General features: G+C 34.5%; 1 protein-coding gene across 2 annotated transcripts in view; it reads right to left on the minus strand.

The window, feature by feature from the left end:
* The window catches only part of ELP4 (elongator acetyltransferase complex subunit 4), a 200,721-nt gene that overhangs the window by 113,348 nt on the left and 65,736 nt on the right, over positions 1 to 21,637 (minus strand). For both annotated transcript variants that reach the window (XM_045194051.3, XM_024559012.4), the window contains 2 exons: positions 19,523 to 19,711; positions 2,141 to 2,249 (listed from right to left, as the gene is read on the minus strand). In XM_045194051.3, coding sequence (XP_045049986.2) covers positions 2,141 to 2,249; positions 19,523 to 19,711 — 298 coding nt within the window. The remainder of the gene's footprint in view (positions 1 to 2,140; positions 2,250 to 19,522; positions 19,712 to 21,637) is intronic.

The raw sequence follows: 21,637 nt of genomic DNA on the forward strand, positions 1-21,637 counted from the left end.
ATAATTTATCAATTCAGAGATTTCAGCACAAAACGTCAGTCTTTAACCCTTGAAATGTCTTCAGGTAAGTTTTTTAGAATATAGCCCTGATCTGTGTGGCTCAGTTGGTTGAGTGTCGAAAGGTCGCTGGTTTGATTCCTGGTCAGGGCACATTCCTGGGTTGCAGGCCAGTCCCTGGCTGGGGTACCTGTGAGAAGCAACCTATTGATATTTCTCTCACCCACTGGTGTTTCTCTCCCTGTTTTTCCCTCACCTCCCCTATCTCTAAGAAAATAAAATAAAATAAAAAAAATATAAAATGCAATTTTACTAAATTCACAGGGTCATAGTACTTATAAATGATACTCAGATAAAATTTATTGAAGTAATATTTGAGTTGTTTTAATAGAAAAGAGAAATAATAATAGATTAAAGAAAGGGTTTGCCCATTTACACAGTAAGTAATTCCTGGGGATATAATGCGCAGCACGGTGACTACCGGTAACAACGCTGAATTGTGTATTCGGAAGTTGCTAAGAGAGTAGATCTTAAAGGTTCTCATCACAAGGATAAAAACTGGAACTATGTGGGGTGATGAATGTTAACTAACTGTGGTTATCATTTCTCAATATATACATATGTAACATCGCTATGCTGTACACCTAAAGCTCATACAATATTATATGTCAATTGTAGCTCAATAAAAAAAGAAATACTTTAATCTTAATAGTTCTCTTCCGATCATAACGACAGTGCTATATTAAATGAATGACATATAGGGTCTGTGCGTATACCAGATGCAAACTTAAACAAGTAGGAGATCACGAGGCAAATGATTTTATGTAGGTTTTGTTCACAGCTTATATTTTATGGGCTTAAAAAAAATACTTGATTGGTAGATGGTGCTATTTTATTTTTTAAAGGTTGTATGCTGACTTCAAAGCAGTGATGATCACCATGTAGAGCATTATAATCTTTTTGTGTGTGTGGACTCTGGAAACTGCCTTAGTCCTGCAATCACAGCCTTGTAGGAGAGCTCAAATGAGCTGTTCAGTCTTTGGACCAGAGGTCTCCAAGTCAGTGCGGTGGTCCCACAACAGTAATAGCAACAGTTAATATTCATTCAGAATAGATAAACAGGTAAAAACCTGTGACAAACAGGTATGTTTGTCACACTCTGTATTCAGTTTAGATCTACCACATGCACAATTACTAAACCTTTCCTATTGCAATAGTTCTATGTAAGAATCTTTATTGAAAAAAAAATCCCTACATCAACCAAATGACTAAAATGCTGTTAAAAGCTTCAAAACATGGAAGTTAAAAAGTCTGATTAACTGACCTGTGTTTATACTAGGGTGGCGATATTTTAAGAGTCTCATGCTCTACCACCTGAGCTAGTTGGGTGCCCTTGGTAGGGATATTCTAAAATTTGTTCTTAACTCAAACTGACAACAAAAGAGTAGACAGAGGAAAGTCCAAATATGATCACAGATGCTCACTTTCTGAAAATGTTATTGACTAAGACTTTTAAAACATAATGCAATATAAATTTTATTTTTTATTTACCATACAGCTAAGCTTTGTAAAGTATAAATCCTCATGCAAAGCTGTTTTTATTGAAATTAATATACTTATTTCAAACACAGCTAATACATATGACTGATTTCACGGCAAGTTTAGGCCACTGGGACTACAAAGTGTACCTTAGAACTAGGGTTTGACTCCCTTTTTTGTTTTTGTTTTGTTTTTTGAAAGATTTTATTTATTTATTTTTAGAGACAGGGGAAGAGACAGAGAAGGAAAGGGAGAGAAACACTGATGTGCAAGAGAAACATAGATCGGTTGCCTCTCACATGTCCTCAACCCAGGGATGTGCCCTGACTGAGAATCGAATGGGTGGCCTTATGCTTTGTGGGATGACACCTAACTCACTGAGCCACACCAGTGAAGGCTACAGTCTTGATGTAGTCTACAGTCTTAATGTAGTTTGCTCACAAGCTGCCATGGAAGACTTGTCAGGAATAGAAAACATTTAACGGATATATTATAAAATAAAATTCATGCTACTTGACAATAGGTATCTTGATTAGACTAGGTACTTCCAGGTACCCTAGAAGCAACCATGACACGCTCTTCTCAGTATAAAGGTGCTGCTTACCATGATAATCCTTATATAATGGGTTGGTTTCTCTCTCAGAACCAAAAAATGACTCCAGATGAACTACTGTATCTGACAAGTTTGTAATACGAGCAGTAATTGCTTTATTCTGTAAAACAAGGAAACAAAAACATTCATGTTATGTTTAAGAATATAATATGTATACATTGCCATTTTGCCATCTCAATGACAAATTATAAAGCTAACCAACCATGAAGATAGTGAGAGAAATGACTTAAAAATGAAAGCTGCCACAGGCCAAAAACTGGATGAAACTATGCCCTTCGTTGAAAATTCCAGCCCACGTAGGTAGGCTATGTTAAGTCAAAGCACTTTAGTTTTGGTACAAAATATAAATTAATTATTTTTCTCTTGTTGGGCAAGGTTACCTTTATGCTGATAAGCTATTATTTTTCAAATTACTTTAGTCATTGCCCATTGGAAAATCTGACAGACCCCAGGATTCAGGAGCAGTAGACACTGCAGCAAAATGTACAAGGCAAGGCCCTACTGTCATCTGTCACCTGGGACCAGGTCCTAGCCCTGTAATAGCTGAGGTCCTCTGTCACATTAGAAACAGAGAAAGGTCCAACTAAGAGGCTGCAGCATGGGTAGCTCTGGAGTCCCCCGTTTTCTCCCTCCAGATGCAGCTGTTGGGCTCTGGGATAACAATACAGGCAAAGAAGAGATGGTAGGTAACTAGCACTAGACTAGGAGCGTACCCTTTCCTTCCCAACACACCCTGATATGAACCAAAAGTATAGTTAAACAATACATCTTTTAAAGTTACCTTTTAAGTAGCAAAACTTCTAAAATACTTAGAATTTCATGTCTTTAAAATACAATGATTAAATATCATATAAGTTTCCTCGAATTTATTCTATTTAGTGGAAATTCAGTATTTCTTTCAGTCCGACAGGCTGATAGGTGAGAAAAATGTTTTATAAACTATAACATCCTAGAAAAAATGTTGTTATTAAGAGCTAGGTAAGTTGAAAACACTTATTGTTTATAAACATTTTATAATTTGAAAACTCTCACTTCATACACTGGAAATGTCCACCAGTTTAAAACTAATCTTAAAACTAAAAAAGGATGACCAATGTAAAACAGTTAAGAAAATCTATTAGTCGGATCTATGTCCCATTAGAGAAAAGTCCAAATATATCAAAGTTGTTCACTTTCTGAAAACACCACTGACTACTCAGCTTATTTGTATCCCTCTGTTTCTTAAGTCCTCTTGTGAAGACTGCATAAAAAAGAAAAGTAAGCGAGGGCGGGTCAATGTTACCTGAATCAGCATGAAATACATAATAGCCTCTGTCACTAAACATCACGGGGAAATGACTGGCGAACGCACACCTGGGCGAACGCAGTATTTGAAACTCCTCCATAAGTAGAATATGTGTTATATACAGAGCGCTTCAGTTTTTGAATTTGTGCTCTTAAAAGGAACAAGTAAAAATAATTATTCTTCATTGTCTTTAACACTTTCAATCACGTGAGCACCAAGTATAGAAAAGCAAACATAATGAGGAAATGCCTGTTTCTTCTGAGGCAATTTTTCACTCAATGGTGAGAAAATAATCCAGATTGATTCTTTACTTTCAGTTCTGTGCCACAGGGGATGGTCCTCCTCCAGGAATAACAGGGGCTTCAGAGGCCATAAACACGGTCCTCTCAATATTTCTTTAGCCAAAGACCATTATATCAAATTCATCCAGGTTGGGTTTCAGCCAGTTATTCTTCACCCAAACAAAAATGTCTGCCAGACATTCCAACAGCTGGGAGACAGTTCACAATGAGTCAACTTGAAAATGATTCATTGTGCTGAGTACTGAACAATGTTGGGGTGGGGGTGGGGTGTGGCTCAATTGGTTGTGAGGATGAGAATGAGTGGGAGATGAAGAATGACCGTGTGGTTCTCCCGTTAAGAAGAATATTAGGTAACAGCCAGCAGGCTCCTATCATTTCATTTCTTGGATAAACTCAACTGGGACGAGTTCTGCTCTCAGGGACCCTCAGATGAACAAGCACTCAAAAAAGGCTACTGACAATGTTTCTTAATCAAGAAAGGTCAGATTTCCTTTTATCTATAAATAGAAGACTAAGCCTTTGTATCTAAATATCTGAATCTAAAATAATAAAAGCGAGTTTTTGTTAGAACTCAAATATTTAGGATTTCATTGATATAAAAGGTAGGGCTTTCTCAATTACGCAAATAATAGAAATTGTGAGGTTTAAGGATGGGATTAGTCTTCCATGCTAGTAGGAGATAAGCAAAGTCTCGTGTATTTAATGGTCCACCTGACATTTGTTTATTTCAAGGAGCGTTTCCTTCCTTAATTTAATCTTAAAATTTATTGGTAACCCATTTAACACCCAGTAATATTTGTCAACATTATAGGAATTTTAATAAGGTAGTTTGTGGGAGATTAAAAAAATTGTTTCCACTTTGCAGAGGAAAACTAATGAATTCCAAATATAAAAGATATGTATAAAAAAAGATGTAGATTTCAAATCTCAAAACTCATATATTTCATTTGTCATATTTTGATAGGTTTGTATCATAGTTATTAACTACAAATGTAATTCTATTTTAAAAGCTTTCATGAAGTATTAGCACAAGAATAAACTTTTAATCGTATTATTAACAGAAAATAAGTTATATTTAACAGTGGCCTTACTCCTTTCTGCACAGTAGTTTTGGCAAACAGTTTATGAAATGTGGCAAACTGATTAATTGTGAAAATTGTAAAGATACCTGATAATTTCTATAGAGTAAAAAGCACTGGAAATAACATCAAAGTTTCTGACTTTATTTTAATTAAAGACTCATATAATCTCCCAATTACTTGTAAAAGCATAAAAGATATTTGGCTATGTAAATGTACATATTTAAAAAAAAAACTAAAGTAGGTTACAGATTGCTGCTGTACTTCCGAGATTCGTGTGGTCTACTGACATGATCATCCCTTCCAACCACTCCTGTCAAACGGTCTTCAAATCGTAATATTAATACTAAGTGGTCTTTTAGATAAAGGTAGGTGAATTTACTTTAAAGAATCTAAAATTAATGGTTGGAAAAATAATCCTTAAATGCACAGTAATTACAATGCACTTTGGGAGGAATACAATACATCGGACAATACATTGTCATAACATAACCTGCAGTGAAAGCTTGGCGTCACGATCTGAGCAGAGGCCTGGATACTAGACCTTCCACGTTCTCATCCTAACAGGGTCTAAGTGTATTTACGATACTAGCTAAGACGCAAAACCTCTCTGGCCTACGGTATATGTAGCTGAAAATGGAGAAGTAAAGCTATGTTCATCAATTACTTAGGCATAAATTTGAGCATATTTTTTTTGAATTTTGAAGTTGTTACATTACAGTTCCCAACAAGGAACATTTGAGTAAGGACATTTGGGATTCACCAGGATGAGTAGATTAATGATTATGCTGCATGGATGGCATAATGACATCACCCACGTATATACAATTATATTGCCATCCCTCCTCCTTGCCCATCTGGATGTGAAAACCTAGGATGGCTCAAAAATCCTTCTTACACTGACAAATCTCCCTTCACTCCTGGGTGAAAGTTGTCAGCTCTGGAGAGTAGCCAAGACATGACTAGGAGGGAAGCCAGAAGAGAAGAGAGCCTGTGTCCAGGAGTTTTAAGAGTTTGCTGGCAGCCTCAAATAGCATTGTATTAAGTTACATAAAAGGCTCTTATAACATTCTGTGGCAGTGTAATTTCGTAATTAATTATTTAAAGTTTAAATTATATCAAATGCTGTTGCAAGTGAAAGGCAGATCAGATTGTCCAGTTGTCTACCTTCATATTCCAATTTCACAAAAACTTGATTTCAAAAATTTTTCCATGTTTGGTTTCACAGAACGTTTCCTCTTTGCTTTTATAGAATGGTAACCTCTTTTTATTAGGACATACCAAATCCATTAAGTGGATTTTAAATAAAGGAAGATTAATTTAATGCTCCCTTCCAATTCAAAGCTCACGAAGCCAAAACCATAAACTTTGTTAAGAGAGAAAAATTCAACTACTTCCATATAAAGCTCCCTCTATTTTTTAATAGAAATAGTTCAGCTACCTATTTCGAGTAACCAAGTAACAATCAGAATACCTCAAACTTCAAACTTTCCGGACTTAATTATCTCAACAATATAAAAGATATATATATATAGTATGTACCAATACAAAATATACTTCTTAGAAAACAATGAATGACAGAATCAAAATTAGTTAACCAATCGCTTAATTATCCAGGGACTTAAAAGGAATAAACCAACGGACAAAGCATCTACGCAATGCCTCAGATAAGACAGCAAACACAGTATGAGGGGTAGAGTCCCAGTGTGAGGACGGCACACGCATCGATTTGGGACTACGCAGCACACAAGCATGATTGATTTAATGTTCAAAAGTTACAGAAATCTTTAGGTTGCTTTAGTTCGACCCTACTGTACGACACGATGTGTGTGTACTCAACAACTCGAGTTACAATAATATTTTCTGAAAGATTACATGTGTAGAAAGAAACATGCTCACTCTAAAACTTATGACATTTCTTGTTATGTAATCAAAGAAATAAACTTGGGTAAAAGGACAAATCTAGAGATTTTTAATGAAGTATTTGTTTTTCCATTATTATTAAATTCTTCATCCTATAGAAATCGAGACTATGAGATAATAAAATTATTTATACTATTTGTGATTTTTTACAAACCTTTCCCTTTCTTCCCCAGGGTTGTCACTTACTTCTGTGGATTAGATTTTTATTTTATTTAAAAAGAAAATGAGCCCTGGCCAGGTAGCTCAATTGGTTAGAGCATCATCCTGAGATATCAAGGTTGTGGGTTTAATCTCTGGTCAGGGCACATACAAGAATCAACCAACGAGTGCATGAAAAAGTGTAACAACAAATTGGTATTTCCCTCTCTCTATCCCCCACCTTATCTCTCTCTAAAAATCCATAAATAAAAATTTAAAAAAATTGATAGTGGGGAAAATAATGCTGTTCAAATATTTGGAGTTTAAGAAACAATATCATTTTATCAAGTAACATTATACTCATAAATATTTATAATAATATTAATACCTTAAGGGATGTATTAGATTAAATCTCTCCACATTTAACACAGGACTTACTCAAAGTTACACACAGTTTTAAAATATAAAGGAACTTTTGTAACTGATATGCATGTGGGGAAATCATAAAACAAACACATTTTGGTTCCATTTTCTAATGGTTAAAACACATCTAAAAGGAACTAGGTAAATATACTTAACCTCAAGGAAGAAAGAAATTGTGAATTTGTCAAATTTGCTAGGATTAAGCAATGGAGCCACATCTTTTTGTGTTTTCTATTTGATCGAATAGTTGATATTGTAAATTTTGGTATTAAAATGTTGCTCCTTTAAAACTGAAGCATTTTTTTTTAAAGAACACTTTCAGAAATGCTATTTACATTTACGCTGGCCTCAAATACAATATACTTTGCAGAACTTTTATTTACATCAGTTTTCTTTTTCAGTTTTCTTTTATAAAACATTTTTCAAAATCTTACATATTCTGAAAACTGTTATAAAATGGAGTGAACAAAATACAGTAATGAATGAGCTAAACAGAATAATGGTATGATACTCAAAATTAATTTTAGGCATTTTTCAAAAACCATGCATCATCTAGTTTCGTATTATAGAAACTACTCACATAAAAATTTGTCTGTACTTTTTGCTTAATAATGTTTTATGGGTAACTTCCTAAGTCAGGAATTTGTTGCTCACTACCTCAATGTTGAAATCTTTCAAATGCAATCCACAGATGTCCAGAACCTCACACACACCCTGACCAGGAAAACAATCGCAATATCCAAATATCAAACAGAGCATCCAGCTGATGTTTGTGATGCAGTGGTAGGTTAAAGATACTAAAGTTTAAAATCAGCTTAGAATAATCCCATATTGAGTATAAAATTATAGCCTGTCATCAGGAGCAGGCTGACAGAGCCAGGTCCAGATGGGAAACTGGCTGGGAAAAAGCTGAGGCAGGTGGGAAAATGACGGGAACCCGAGGGAAGACAGGACTGCTCCCTCTGCTGGTGAGGCTCTCACCTGCGGGACTTTTAAACTAATGACCCACTTTTCTTTCATTATTTAAGATAGAACTGATAAATTATCTAAGGTGATCCTTCTTCAGTTCGTTGTTTTGTGTTTGCACATTTTCAAACTCATGGCATCCAAGTTTTCACTAGATTACTTGTCAGAAATATAAGGATTCAATATTTCACCAGGAGGTCCAATTCTTTATCTTGTAATTTAATTGCATTATAAAAAATAAGCAAATGTAGCAATGCCTTTATAAGGCCTTTAAAAATTAAAAAATGCCTTTGAATTGTGTTTTTCAATACATATATATACTTGCTTGAAGTAAAAAGATTCTTGGGCTAAAGACTTCACATTCTCCTTCTCAGGCTTTGCACAATTCCCCGTAATGAAATAATATAGAAATGAACCATATAAATCAACTATACAGGGAACAAGGAAACAGCATGTCACAGCAAAACAGCGTAGATGTACAGCGCCAAACCTATCTGATAATCTAATGATCTGAGTTTATAGATATTATGTCCTGATATGTAAGAAATTAAGAACGGACATTTACACAAAAATTTGTTAAATTTTACAGAAAAATTATTCAATATTCGATTTTCAATGTAAGTTAATAGCTGCAGCAAAAACATTTAGTAAAAATCTGTTCTAAGATTTTGGCCTACAACCAGACGCTCCCAGAACAGGAGGGATCAGCTTTTTCACCCACTGTTCTCATCTGAATCCTGGCTGACAAGCTCTTCCAGCTCCCAGCCTTCCAGAAGGCTCCATCCCAGGAATCCCTGCCTGCCATTTGGTTTGCTGATTTTAATCTCTCAGGACTTTCTTACAGTGGCTCTACTATGCTGAACTGGCACTTGCTTCTAGAAGTGAGTTATTATTAAACCTGTAGGTCAATTGTGGCACTAACAACTCTTTGGAAGCTTTCAGCCACAGTGTACAATTTGCTAGTCTAATTAAATATTAATTCTAAGTGTTACATTTTGTGGCTAAGAGCTTTTATTTTCCATCATCGGCCTAGAAGAGAAAGAGGTTACAAGGCTAATTTAATCTCTTCCCTGTCCTCACCAACATTAAAGATTAACTATGTACAGTGCAAAAACATTATTAAAGAAGCGGCAACTCTTTATACAGTAATAATAGTGTAATTAATAGCAAAGGGCTAAAACATAACGTCAGGAATACAATATATAACCTGGTACTTAAACAACTTTAAATTATAATTAGTTACAAGCACGTTGTGTCTCGTCCTTTTTTGAAGACAGTAATCTTTCTTTAAGGGAAAGTATGCATCCAAGTATATAAATAGAAATCATTCAAAACTTACATTTTCTCGCAGGCATTTTTTGATTGTAACACCAAAGATAAAAGGTTTGGTACTATTATTTGGAAAATAAATGCAAACCTAAACAAAGGGGCATTTCTTTTCTACATGAAAGGTGATGGAGTGGAGGATAGCCTGCAATGAAAATGTTAAAGATTCTTTCCCCTTTCTTCTTCTACCATGTTCCAGTGGACTGAACACAGAGGTCCCTCCCCGCTTCTGCTCCCAGAACAGTTGTGCCCATGCCTGGACACTGGGCATTATAAAGACTGTGCCGTCCAGCAGCCAAAGATTCCATATGCCCAAACAGATGACTCAATCTCCATACTGTGATGAGACATTTCCATATTTCTGCCACTGATACATTTGAAAGTTCTGGCTCTAAAGAGTAGTTTAACAACCACCATCACTACAAAGAACTATGGTGTGAATTGCGATGTGAACTCTACCACCACAAAATTATTTTAGAAAGCAAAAATCCTTAAAACAAAAATTATTTTTATTTTTATGGCTTGCTGAATATGCTTTGGTTAGATTAAATATAACCAAAGGTTTCTAAATGGTAATTTTTCTTTTAAAGATGCACATTTATAATATCGACAATTTAAAATACCCTTTTATTTAATATGCATATTTCCAGTCAGGTAAAATGGTACACACACTATTACTAATGCTCTACATGGACTGAAACATATATAATTTGGAGTTTATATAATTTCAAACATTCTTGACAAAGAAAGTAAATTACATACATATGTATAATGCATACCAGCTCAGATTAGATTTAAAAGATTAATCAGACAGCAGCATGCATAATATGGAAGAGAAGAAAAACTGGAGTTACAGAATTCATAGATCCCAAGCCTGCAGTAGCAGAGTTCAAACAGGGTTCTATTTTTTGTTATTGTAAAAAATATATATATTCTGCTTATATATCAGACTCATGAAGCTACTAAATTTTCAGAAACTGGAATTTGACAAATATGGTGTAAAATTAAATGATTTTAATATGATTCAATTTTTAAAATTGCTTCTTTAAAAAATTTTAAAAACATCAATTTCTTATAATCAATTTCAGAGTATTTGAGAAGAGCTTTAGAAATTAAAGACAGAAAAAAAATAAAGACAGATTCTAGCTGAGAATATCTTTTTTTAAAAAAGAATTCATGAAAAACTGACAGCCAGAATACCTAACTTTATCCTCAAATCTATAATTTTCATCCTTAAATATTCTCATCACTAAAGCGCATTAAGAAATACCATTTAAGTAGATGAAGTCCTATGACAGAAGTGGTGTATGCTTTCCTCTAATGATGCTCATATCAACAATTAAAAAGGTTTCCCCAAATTTTACAGCTATAAATTCATGTCTGTTGTTCCTTCACCATGCAAATATTCTTAGTTCTTGTTTTAAGAATAAAAGATTTCACATTGAGAGAAATTCACAAGGCTACTGCTGTCCACCTTTCATAATCCCATATGAGTGGTTAGTTCTACATTGCTTGACTTAGGGTTTAGCTGCTAAAATGCTCAGCATGAACACCAAAGTTTATGGATGTGAAGGTTTGTTCTGAATTTCTCTGTGCTGAAACACTCTATCATTCACTTGAGTGAGTTCAAAGCTATAATACATTAATATTGTAGAAGATTAATTTAAACAAACTGTATGTAAATTAAAATAACACATTACATAAAACCTTATTCAATTTTCAAGAGACATTTTAACATGCCACTTTCTTCCTCTTTTCTTTAGAAAAGGAATTTTCCAAGGTACAAGCTAACATGTCGGTAAGTTTTCTTCAGTGAGACAGCTGGAGGAAAAAAATTCCACAGAACAAATCACTGAAAAACATTGGTTATATGATAAAAACTTAATAAGGCTATTAACTGACCGAGTGCCAATGATGACCAATAAAAATATGTTACAGTCCAGGTTAAAATCTGAAATCTGCTCTGAATAAAAGAAGGTTTAAGTAGTTTACCAAGTAATGTTCTGTAAGCAAATACATTAAATGCTGGCAATACTTCAAATTATTCTAGAAGGAGAAAAGATTATTTCATATTTTATTATCAATAATGCCAAAGAAGGTTTTATTCCTATATTATTATAGTTAAGGACAAATTTAATAGGTTATGTTTAAAATTTCTTAAAAGTATAGATTGTGAAAATTAGAATAGATTAGCAACAACAAAAAGTAAATATTCTTAATGAAAGGAAAACTATGAGAAAAGTATTAAAAAAAGCTTTCCCTGTTTTAATCCTAATTCTAAGAGCTTCAATATTTTCTGACATTTGCAGGTAAAAGTACTTTTAACCAATAAAAGATATAAATCAAGAATAACCTGTCACAGATTATGTAAAGAAAATGCATAAGCAAAGGGAAATGTATTTTCCTATTACCTTGCCAATAAAAATCACAATAAGGCATAAAACTAAGTTTTTATTTCCAAAAAGAATAAATGTTATTAGCCATCATTTCACCCTCAAGCACATATGGTCACTATGAATTAAAAAATAAAATTGATTTAAAAGGCACAAAATGTTTCTAAAATTTGGAGGTGGATGACAAATTTCACTAATAGTAAGCTAGTTCCTATTTATTTATAAGATCAAATAAATACAGTTTAATATCTTGCTAGATATGGATATCAAACAGTACCCTATTGTAACTGCTTCAAAGTTATCACTTTGAAAAAAATCTCATTAAAAACTTTTGAAGGTATTTTTGTCTTTCTCTGTCTGACTTATTTCACTTAGCATAATACCCTCTATCGCTTTGTAAATTATATAAATGTCTAATCACTATTTGGTACATCTGAAACTAACACAGTATTGGATGTCAACTGCAACTGAAAAATGAAAAAGATTTTATGAAGTTTCAAAAGGTACACAAACATTTCTGTTTCTAAAAGCAAATGAGGAAAAAGCAACAGAATGAAATATCACAACCTTTAATATAGAAATTTATATTTAAGTTTTAAAAAGTTGACATAATATTCACACATAAGATAATATGTAGTAAGAGTTTCAAGCTAGGTTGTAGTTATCTGTCTTAGAAGGAACCTTTCCTCCCCCCCGCCCGCCCCAATCCACAACAACCTTCTCTTGACAACGGAGTTTTGAACAGTTGAGTTGTGAGAATGTGAGCAGCTGCTGTTATTATAACTAAAGGTCTGTCTACTGCTTGAGTCTGAGAGACCACATGTTCGGCTGTCCTCTCATCTTGCCATCCTCACCAATTAACTATTAACATGGAGGGCTGTACACATGCTCTTGGGGGCTCTTTAACAGGCTTCTTGGCGAGTGGAACAACTACACAGCAGGGATCTGGGAACTGAGTAACGCTGGAATATAGGGGAGCCGTTCATAGTTCTGCTCCTTCAAACGACACTTAACTACACAGTTCAGCATGTAACAAAGTCTGTATTTAACTGAGCCACTTCCACATACATTTTTAATGTAATGTCTTTGGGCAGATACTAATACTATATTCTAGAATGAGGCAATATGAATAATACTATGACTCTATAGGGAAAATTGTTTAGGGTTATATATATATATTTTTAAGACATATATATCTCATGAATAATGTTAGTGTTTTCTTTCTTAGCAGATATTTAGAATTAACTTTATACATTTGATTCAACATATGCTTGTTATTTTTTCCTGTGCTGTTATGGGGATAATCTTTAACCCAAAGAAAATAAAAAGTTTCAAGTTCAAAGCTGTGAGGCAGAACACAAAAGATTTCAAGTGTAAATATTCTTTTTCATTCTACTTGTGAAATTCTCATAACAATAAGTTAAAGTCAGTTTTTAATCTATGTCATTACTTTCCCTATTTTAACTTTTTATCCTCTTTGCAGTTTTCTTAACTATGTGTTCCTTTCCTACAACAGAGTGAAACATGGGAAGCAGGCCAAAAGTACAATAAAGGGCAACTAATCATTCCTGTGCAGTCTGACAGGATGCCAATAACTGAAGTAAGAACGCTGACGGGCTGTTTCACCAGTCTAAGAAATACAGCTATTTTATCGAACTTTCAATCTAGTGTTACTTTATATAACATATTCAAATAAAAGTATCACAATTCTATTATGTATGGGTGTTTAACTGTATGACAAGATTCCCGAGAATATCAACCTACATTTCTATTTTCTGCTAGAAACCACTTCACTATCAAATTCTAGGCTTGAGTGTGCACACACCTATATATACTAATTTTCTGGTCCATCCACGCTACCTTTACACTGCTGAAAAAGCTCCGTGGAGAGACAGACTTTGCTTGTCTTGTTCACGACTATATCCCCATGGGTGCCTAGAACAGAGCCTGCAATAAATATTTGTTGAATGAATAAGCTAAGTTACCATTTTTGAATGATGATTGTTAATCACCATTTAAACCCTGACTTAGAGTCTGCAGGGATGGCCCTGGCTACATGGAGAGGAAGTTGATGTATGATGTTAAAAAGAGTCATCTTACAACCAGGTTTACATGGCCACTGGACTCCATCCATGCCTCCTGGTCTGTCACAGACCTAACCTGAGAAAGACCCTGTGTTTTTCATAAAAACAGGCAGAAAGCTGAAGATTTCTATTGCTTTGATGGACTCTTGTTCACTGTATTTTTTGTAGCCTGATCTCTGTACAAATTCTCGATTTTGGAGATTTGTTCAAGTAATAATAGTGAAAATGACAATTGTTAGCATATATTGAGTACCTACTATGTGCCAGACTGTGTCAGCACTTGTTATTGATAATCTACTCAATTGGATATTCTTTGCCCCATTTTTACAGATGAAAAAGCTGACGCTGAGAAAGTTAAAACTTGATTAAGACCATATAACTAATTGGGTCTGTCTGCCTCCAAAAGTCCAGGCTCCTTCTGTTCCTGAATCCGATGAATGTTACCATGTATACAGTCTGTTTCTTCATTCTGACCCTATTTTACTACTACCACTGAGTAAGTAACACAGCACAGTGGTTAAAAGTATGGTAATTAAAGGGGGACTGCTTAGGTGTATATCTTGCCATTCAACTAAATTTTTTGTCCTTTATTTCCTTATCTGTAAAATGAAGATAATGAGAGCATCAACTACATAGAGTTATTATGAGGACTAAATGAGTTAATATATGAAAAGATCTTAGGACTGCAACTGGCCCAGAGAAATCACTATGTAAGTTTTTATTAAATAAACTCAGTCCCCTGGTTCTGTGTGTTCATATGTCTTTGATCAACTTTGTACACATACTGCTTCCAGTTCTTAGTCTCCTTCCTTAGCCTAAGTGTTGTGATCTTCCTTACCAGTCATTCAGAGTTATTAACAGGTTTACTCCCTATTTATATCATGACTGGTTTATGCAAACTATTCAGGTTTGTATTTTTTCCTAAATATTTTGATATAAAAACAAATATATGGTCAGGTGTCATGTTCAAAGAGCAAAGAAATAATTTATTTTTTAATTATTTTAATTATTTTAATTATTTTTTAATTAATATCGAAGTCTGACCTACGTCTTTCTATTTCCATTTCAAAGTAGTGTGCTCACTGGAGTTTTCAAAAACAAACATTTAAACTACAGTGGTGCCTCCGTGCTTGTGAGTAATTCGATCTGGAACTTGTGAGGAGCACCGAAACTGATGAGTACCGAGTAAGCGATGAGTGAAGAAGCGTTTTCTCTCAGGGGTCGGTGTCGCGGCTCCTGCAAGTCGTAGCAAGTGCGACGAGCCCAGAGCAAGCAAGGGGTGCTGAAACATTTTTTTTCCCCATCAAAATACAACAAGTACAGGGTTTGACAAGTTCTGAAGCCAACAAGTACTGAGATATTACCATATATCTCTTCCAGATATTTAAATAGATAAATATATCTATAAAGTACCAAAATTTAAATACTAATATTCAGAAATCCAACCCATCTTATCATTTCAATCATTATGCAATCGGTGGTAAGACAGGGTGCCTTAAGGTCATTTGACAGTATTGCTGCTGGCCCCTTGCAGAGAGGCTAGAGGAATGTCTATCAAAACCACTCACAGTCAGTTTGGAATCTCTTCACTACGTAATAAAGATGATCACCACTACAATGTCTTTTGAAAAATTTTTCTTCTCCCCTTTTTTTGCATAGGTGCCTTTGGAATACATAAGTATTACATACATAAGTGTTGTTCTTTGCTTGCAATTACACATAAGGAAATAGGCTCTCATCTTTTTTTCCTCCCTTATCTAGAATGTAACTCTTTGCTTAATCTTTCACATGGACAAATTTGCCAAAGATTTTGCAATGATGATGTTTTCTCTTTAAAAGTGCTGAATAATAGCAATGTTAGCCTAGAACTTTTCTTTCTAATGGAAAGTTACAGCCATTGCCGGTAGTTAATAATTCAAGACACATCAGGATGTAGTGTGACAGAGGAGCTCAACAGAACTGAGTTTGATGCTAGCTTTACAGGTGTAAGAGATGTGTAACTTTAGAGAATAACTTCATTTTAATCGCCTTTGCAATTGGCATCAAACCTGTCTTGCAGAGATTTTGTGATGATTAGGGAAACTGTATCACTTAACAGTAAAGATGGTGGGGTCGGGGAAAGACTGAGTTCGAACATGACTGGCCCTGCCACTTATTAGCTGTGTGACCTTGTGAAAACAGAGGTAAGGGCTGTGATGAGGACTCAAGGACATAATACTTGTATAGTACTTGGCATGTGCCAAACAAATATTTGTAGTAATAGCATAGTTGCAGCAGTATATGAGTACCACTATTTTCTACAGGTCAGTTTCAGATTTATTCATCATAATAATCAAGAAGCTCATTAAATCTGACCAATCCATTATCAAAACATTAACTTTATAATGACTTACCATTAGCAATTAAACAATGTAAGTATGTGTACAATGTCTAAGATGATTAGAGAGGGAAGTTTCCCTATAATATTTGTGTGATTTTAAGTTCATTGTGGTAAGTTAGGTTCAAGCACAACCTGTGAAAAGCCCTTAACAGAAAACTCTTATGACTATTATAAATTCTATTAGCCAAGGAGTCAAAATTCATTTCTCATTTATGCTGAACTCTTCAGTCATAGGACTTGAAATATAGTATATATACTGTAGATAATTAATGTAAGTACATGGCAATTTAATAAACCTGCCATTTGTAGACAGGGTTTGGGAATGTTAGATCAAAAATACTAAAATCACATAAATTTAAATAAACTTTCAACGAGTTTTAACAGTCAAGTATTAGAAATAATTTTCCAAGTAAGAATCAATATTCCTTTAACATTTTTTCAACATATAGAAAAGGCCTACTTTTCACCCAGGAATTACATTGCTGGGATTATACACTAAGAACCCTGAAATGCCAATTCAAAAGAAGCTATGCACCCCAATGTTCATAGCAGTGCTCTTTCAATAGCCAAGTGCTGGAAACAGCCTAAGTGCCCATCAGTAAGTGAGTGGATCAAAAAACTGTGGTATATTTACACAATGGAATACTACGCAGAAGAAAGAAAGGAGCTCCTACCCTTTGTGACAGCGTGGATGGAGCTGGAGAGCATTATGTTACGTGAAATAAGCCAGGTGGTGAGAGACAAATACCATATGATCTCATGTATAAGTGGAACCTAATCAACAAAACAAACAAACAAAATAGAACCAAAGACATGGAAATAAAGAACAAAGTGACAATGATCAGAGGGAAGGGGGAGAATAACAGAGGAAAGAAGGGGAAGGGCCAAGTCAAGGAACATGTATGTATAAAGGACCCATGGACAAAGACAATGAGGGTGGAGAACTGAAAGTGGAAGGTGAGGTGTAGATAGGGTCGGGGGGAGTGGTGGGGGAAAAGTGGGGACAACTGTAATTGAACAACAATTAAAAAGAGAAAAAGAAAAAGAAAGAAAAGGCCTAGGTACTGAGCTAGGACTTTTATACTTCATTACATTTAGTAATATATAATTATCAATAATCCTAAACTGGGTAAAAAAGGAGATTTATAAATATGTGACTCTGCCTTTGCAGAGACTATAATATATTAGATATATAAAATTATATGAAACCACATGTTTGAGGTAGACTATAAGATAAGTGCTTTGGTAGATAGTACTGCTAACAGAAAGAGAACTAGTGAATATGAAGTGAGTTAACATTTAATTAGGATGTTAACTAACAAGCCAAAAACTATTTGAGAACACAAACTAAAGTGTAAAAATTCAAATCAGAAGACATTGATCCATTTGAAAGGATAAAACTATAAATGTTTTAGAAAGAAAAAACAGGAAAATGATTGCTAGAGTGCAAAGACTAGTAAGATGGGAAAAATGGGGAAGAGGAACCACTAACCATTAAAGAAACAGATAAATTAACCTTCACCAAGATTAAAAATTTTAGCTCTTCAAAGATATTTTTAAGAAAAGACAAATCTCAAACTAGAAGAAAAATATTGCAAAACTGTACTTAATATGTTTAAGGATTTTTAAAACTTGATCATGAGATGACTAAAAAGAAAATGGCCAAAACACTAAGACAAAAGATAAGCAAATAGCCAACAAACACATGGAAAGATGGTCAACATCATTAGTTATCCAGGAAATGCGAATTACCACAGGCATAGCATTTCACACAGGCCACAATGGCTAAAATAAAAAAGACTGAAAATAAAAATTTTGGAGATGTGATTCCTAGAGGGACAAAAATATATATCTGCACAAAGACTTCTACATGAATGGTCAGGGCAGACTTATTCATAATAGTGTCAACCCAGAAACACTCAAATGTCCATTGGTAAGTGAAAAGAAAAAGAAATTGTGGTATGTTCTTACAACAGAAAACTAATTAATGATAAAATTAACCTCAAGACACATACAACACTGTGGATGTTGATGATATTAAAGTGATTTTTTATAGTGGATAAATATTTGGAAAATCTGCACAACTCAGTGAAGCAATAATTTCCAAATGACCAAGGAGCAATCTTTCAATGTCTTGAGCTGCTATTAGTACTGGTATTATTGCTATTTCCTAGAGAAGTAAAGTAAAACAAAACTCAAAACTTCTGTTATAAAAGTAAGTCAATTCAAATCAGAGTGTTTTAGCATGTGCATTAAAATAACAAAATCTACCATTTTATCTTATTATAAAAATTTATCCATTTTTAAGTATACTGTTCATTAGTATTAAATATGTTCATAATGGGCTGTCATCATTACCAGCCATCTCCAGAGCTCTTTTCATTTTGTGAAACTGAAACTCTGTATCCATTAAACAATAACACTCCATCCCCTCCGTCCTCCGATCCCCGACAACCGCCATGCCACCTCCTGTCTATGATTCTGACTACTCGAAGTACTTGTATTAACAGAATCACAATATCTTCTTGTGACAGACTTATTTCTCTTAGAATGAGGTACCCAAGACTCATCCATGTTGTAGCATATGTCAGATTTTCCTTCCCTTTTAAGGATGAGTAATATTCTATTGCAATATATGCCACATTTTGCTTGTCCATAATGATGAATGCTTAGTTTGCCTCCCCATTTTAGTTATTGCAAAGATGCTGCTACGAACACAGGCCTACAAATATCTCTTCAAGATCTATGTTTAGACTACTTTATGATTAATTAAAACATATCACAACAAAAATTAACCTCACATCACAATGAAACTATCAAGTTCACAAGAAAGCAAAGAAGAAAATTAGTAAAGATGGACTTACCACATATTCACTGTATATTAAAACCACAAATACACAAGGACTTAATAATCTAAACTAAAAGGTATTTTGCAGCTCTGGAGTTTTAAGCATCTGAAATCCCTTTTATCTAAGGGACATATGAAAATCATTTATCAGACCCCTAAAGCATTTATATTTTGCTCTTCACCATGCATCACTAATGAGGGGAAAGTTGTTTTGCAAAGTGCTTACCTGGATGAGGTGTGTTGGCATAGTGATGATACAGGCCGAAAGCGAGGCTCGCAGAAGACCGCGAAGAATGTAGAGGAATTTAGTGAGGCTGTGACTGCTGTCACAGTGCTCTGTGCAGCAAACGTCATCTCCCCACAGAGGCGAACCAAGACTCTGGATTCCTATTCTCAAAATGTTCTTCTGTTTTTTCTAGAGGAAAGTGGAGGAGAGGTAAATACGTAAAGTTTTGTTAACCAAAGGTTGACTCTTTTAGTTTTCTATTTCTTAATTTTCTTTATAACAAATCAAGGAGGTGACACAGATACAGTAAAAAGTATTATGTACGATCAATAATAAGGCAACATAATGAAGATCTTCTAGATTACACCGTTTTTTTTTCTTTTACTTTTTAGATTTTTGAAGTATATCACAGGCCTCAGGCTTCTAATTGTTTCTGACTTTTAATAGTGACTATTCTAAGAATCTTTTGGAGGAAGTTAAAATATATAACACATCAGAGATAATAAAGAAAATCTAAACTGGAGTGCTTATAAACCATTTTTAGTATTACAAAATGCTGTAACTCTTTCAATAAATGATAGACTGCTCAATATTCTTCATTTAATTTTATTGTGTGCACTGACTGACTTTTTTTGAAATTTAAAAATACTACTGACATTGTCATAATTATAGTGACCGACATTTCTTGGGAAAAAGAACATTTAAAACCATTACATAAAACCTAGCATGACTGTCAGAAAGTGTTTGCCAACAGATGTATTTATAATAAATTCTACTGTTTGGGTTATTCTAACCAAACAAATGTTATGTAAATGCTTTCTTGAGCAATCCAGAAAAAAATTCTGGGCAAAGGAAGATCTCAGCAACACCTGGTGCTTGGAAATAATTGGGAAATCATTACTCTGATTCTGATGGGAAAAACAAGATTCCTCTCTTAAAGCAAAGACTTGAAAGATGTGCTGCTTTAGAGTGTGAACTCTGGTGAAACTATACCCTCAGATATATCCCTTTCTATTGCTATAAAATACCACGAGTAAGATTTATTATCCAATTATTTCCTGCCCAACACATATCTCTTTGATACTGCAGATAAAACCTGAATTTGTATATTCCTTTTCAAGGAGAATTTATTGACAAAGAAGAGTAGGCAATATGAATAAAACCCTGAAATATTAGAAGAGGAACACCTAGGGGGCAGTAGTTAGTAAAATGAGTAAGACAGAGACGCACAGTCTGGACTGTGGAACTAAACAGATCGACGGTTCAGGTTAAGATACACACATTACTCAGGACTCAGTTTTCTCATTTCTACAGTACAAAGAATAGAACATTGCTCTATGAGACCATATAACCCTTCAAATATGTGAAGGAACACAATGTCTTGGAGAAAACTCAAGAATGAGATAATAGAAAGAGTAACTGAATCTAAGCACAGTTGAAAAGCTCCCTGACTCCGAGCACCTGAAGCATGACGACACTATCGAGGCAGCTGGTCGATTTTCCTCTTCTCGTGGCAGGAAGGTTAGGGTAGACAACCACCTAAGATACCATACGTTATGACCCTAGATGGGTCAGGACAGTTTTCTTTTTATTTCTGCATTCCTTGAGTGAAATGAAGTAATAAGATGTACCAGAGACTATGTTGGAATTATAAGTAAGTTTCTCATGAATTTGTGGAATATATCTGTGAAATATGATGTTATTTATTCCTTTTTCTGTATTACTTAGAAACTCAGAATTTAAGTAAAGTGGCACAATTAAGGTTCATTGGAGCAATTAATGTTCATTTTCTGTCCTAGCTGGTCGGAGCATCATCCTGTACACCAAAACGGTTGCGGGTTCAATCCCTGTCAGGGCCCATATGGGAGGCAACTGATTGATGCTGCTCTCACATCGATATTCCCCCTCCCTCTCTCTCTCTAAAATAAATATTCTCAGGTGAGGATTTAAAAAAAAAAGTTCACTTTTCATCCCAAAACTTAGGAACTATAGCTTAACTTAGGCTCCCAACAGAAAGAGTATACTGAAAAAAGACAGAGAGACTTACCGTAAAAATAAATTGAGGTGTTAGAATGGAATCTGAAGGTAAAGGAGGGGCAGCTTCATATCGTTTCT

The sequence above is a fragment of the Desmodus rotundus genome, chromosome 5, assembly GCF_022682495.2.
Source record: "Desmodus rotundus isolate HL8 chromosome 5, HLdesRot8A.1, whole genome shotgun sequence".
Taxonomy (NCBI): domain Eukaryota; kingdom Metazoa; phylum Chordata; class Mammalia; order Chiroptera; family Phyllostomidae; genus Desmodus; species Desmodus rotundus.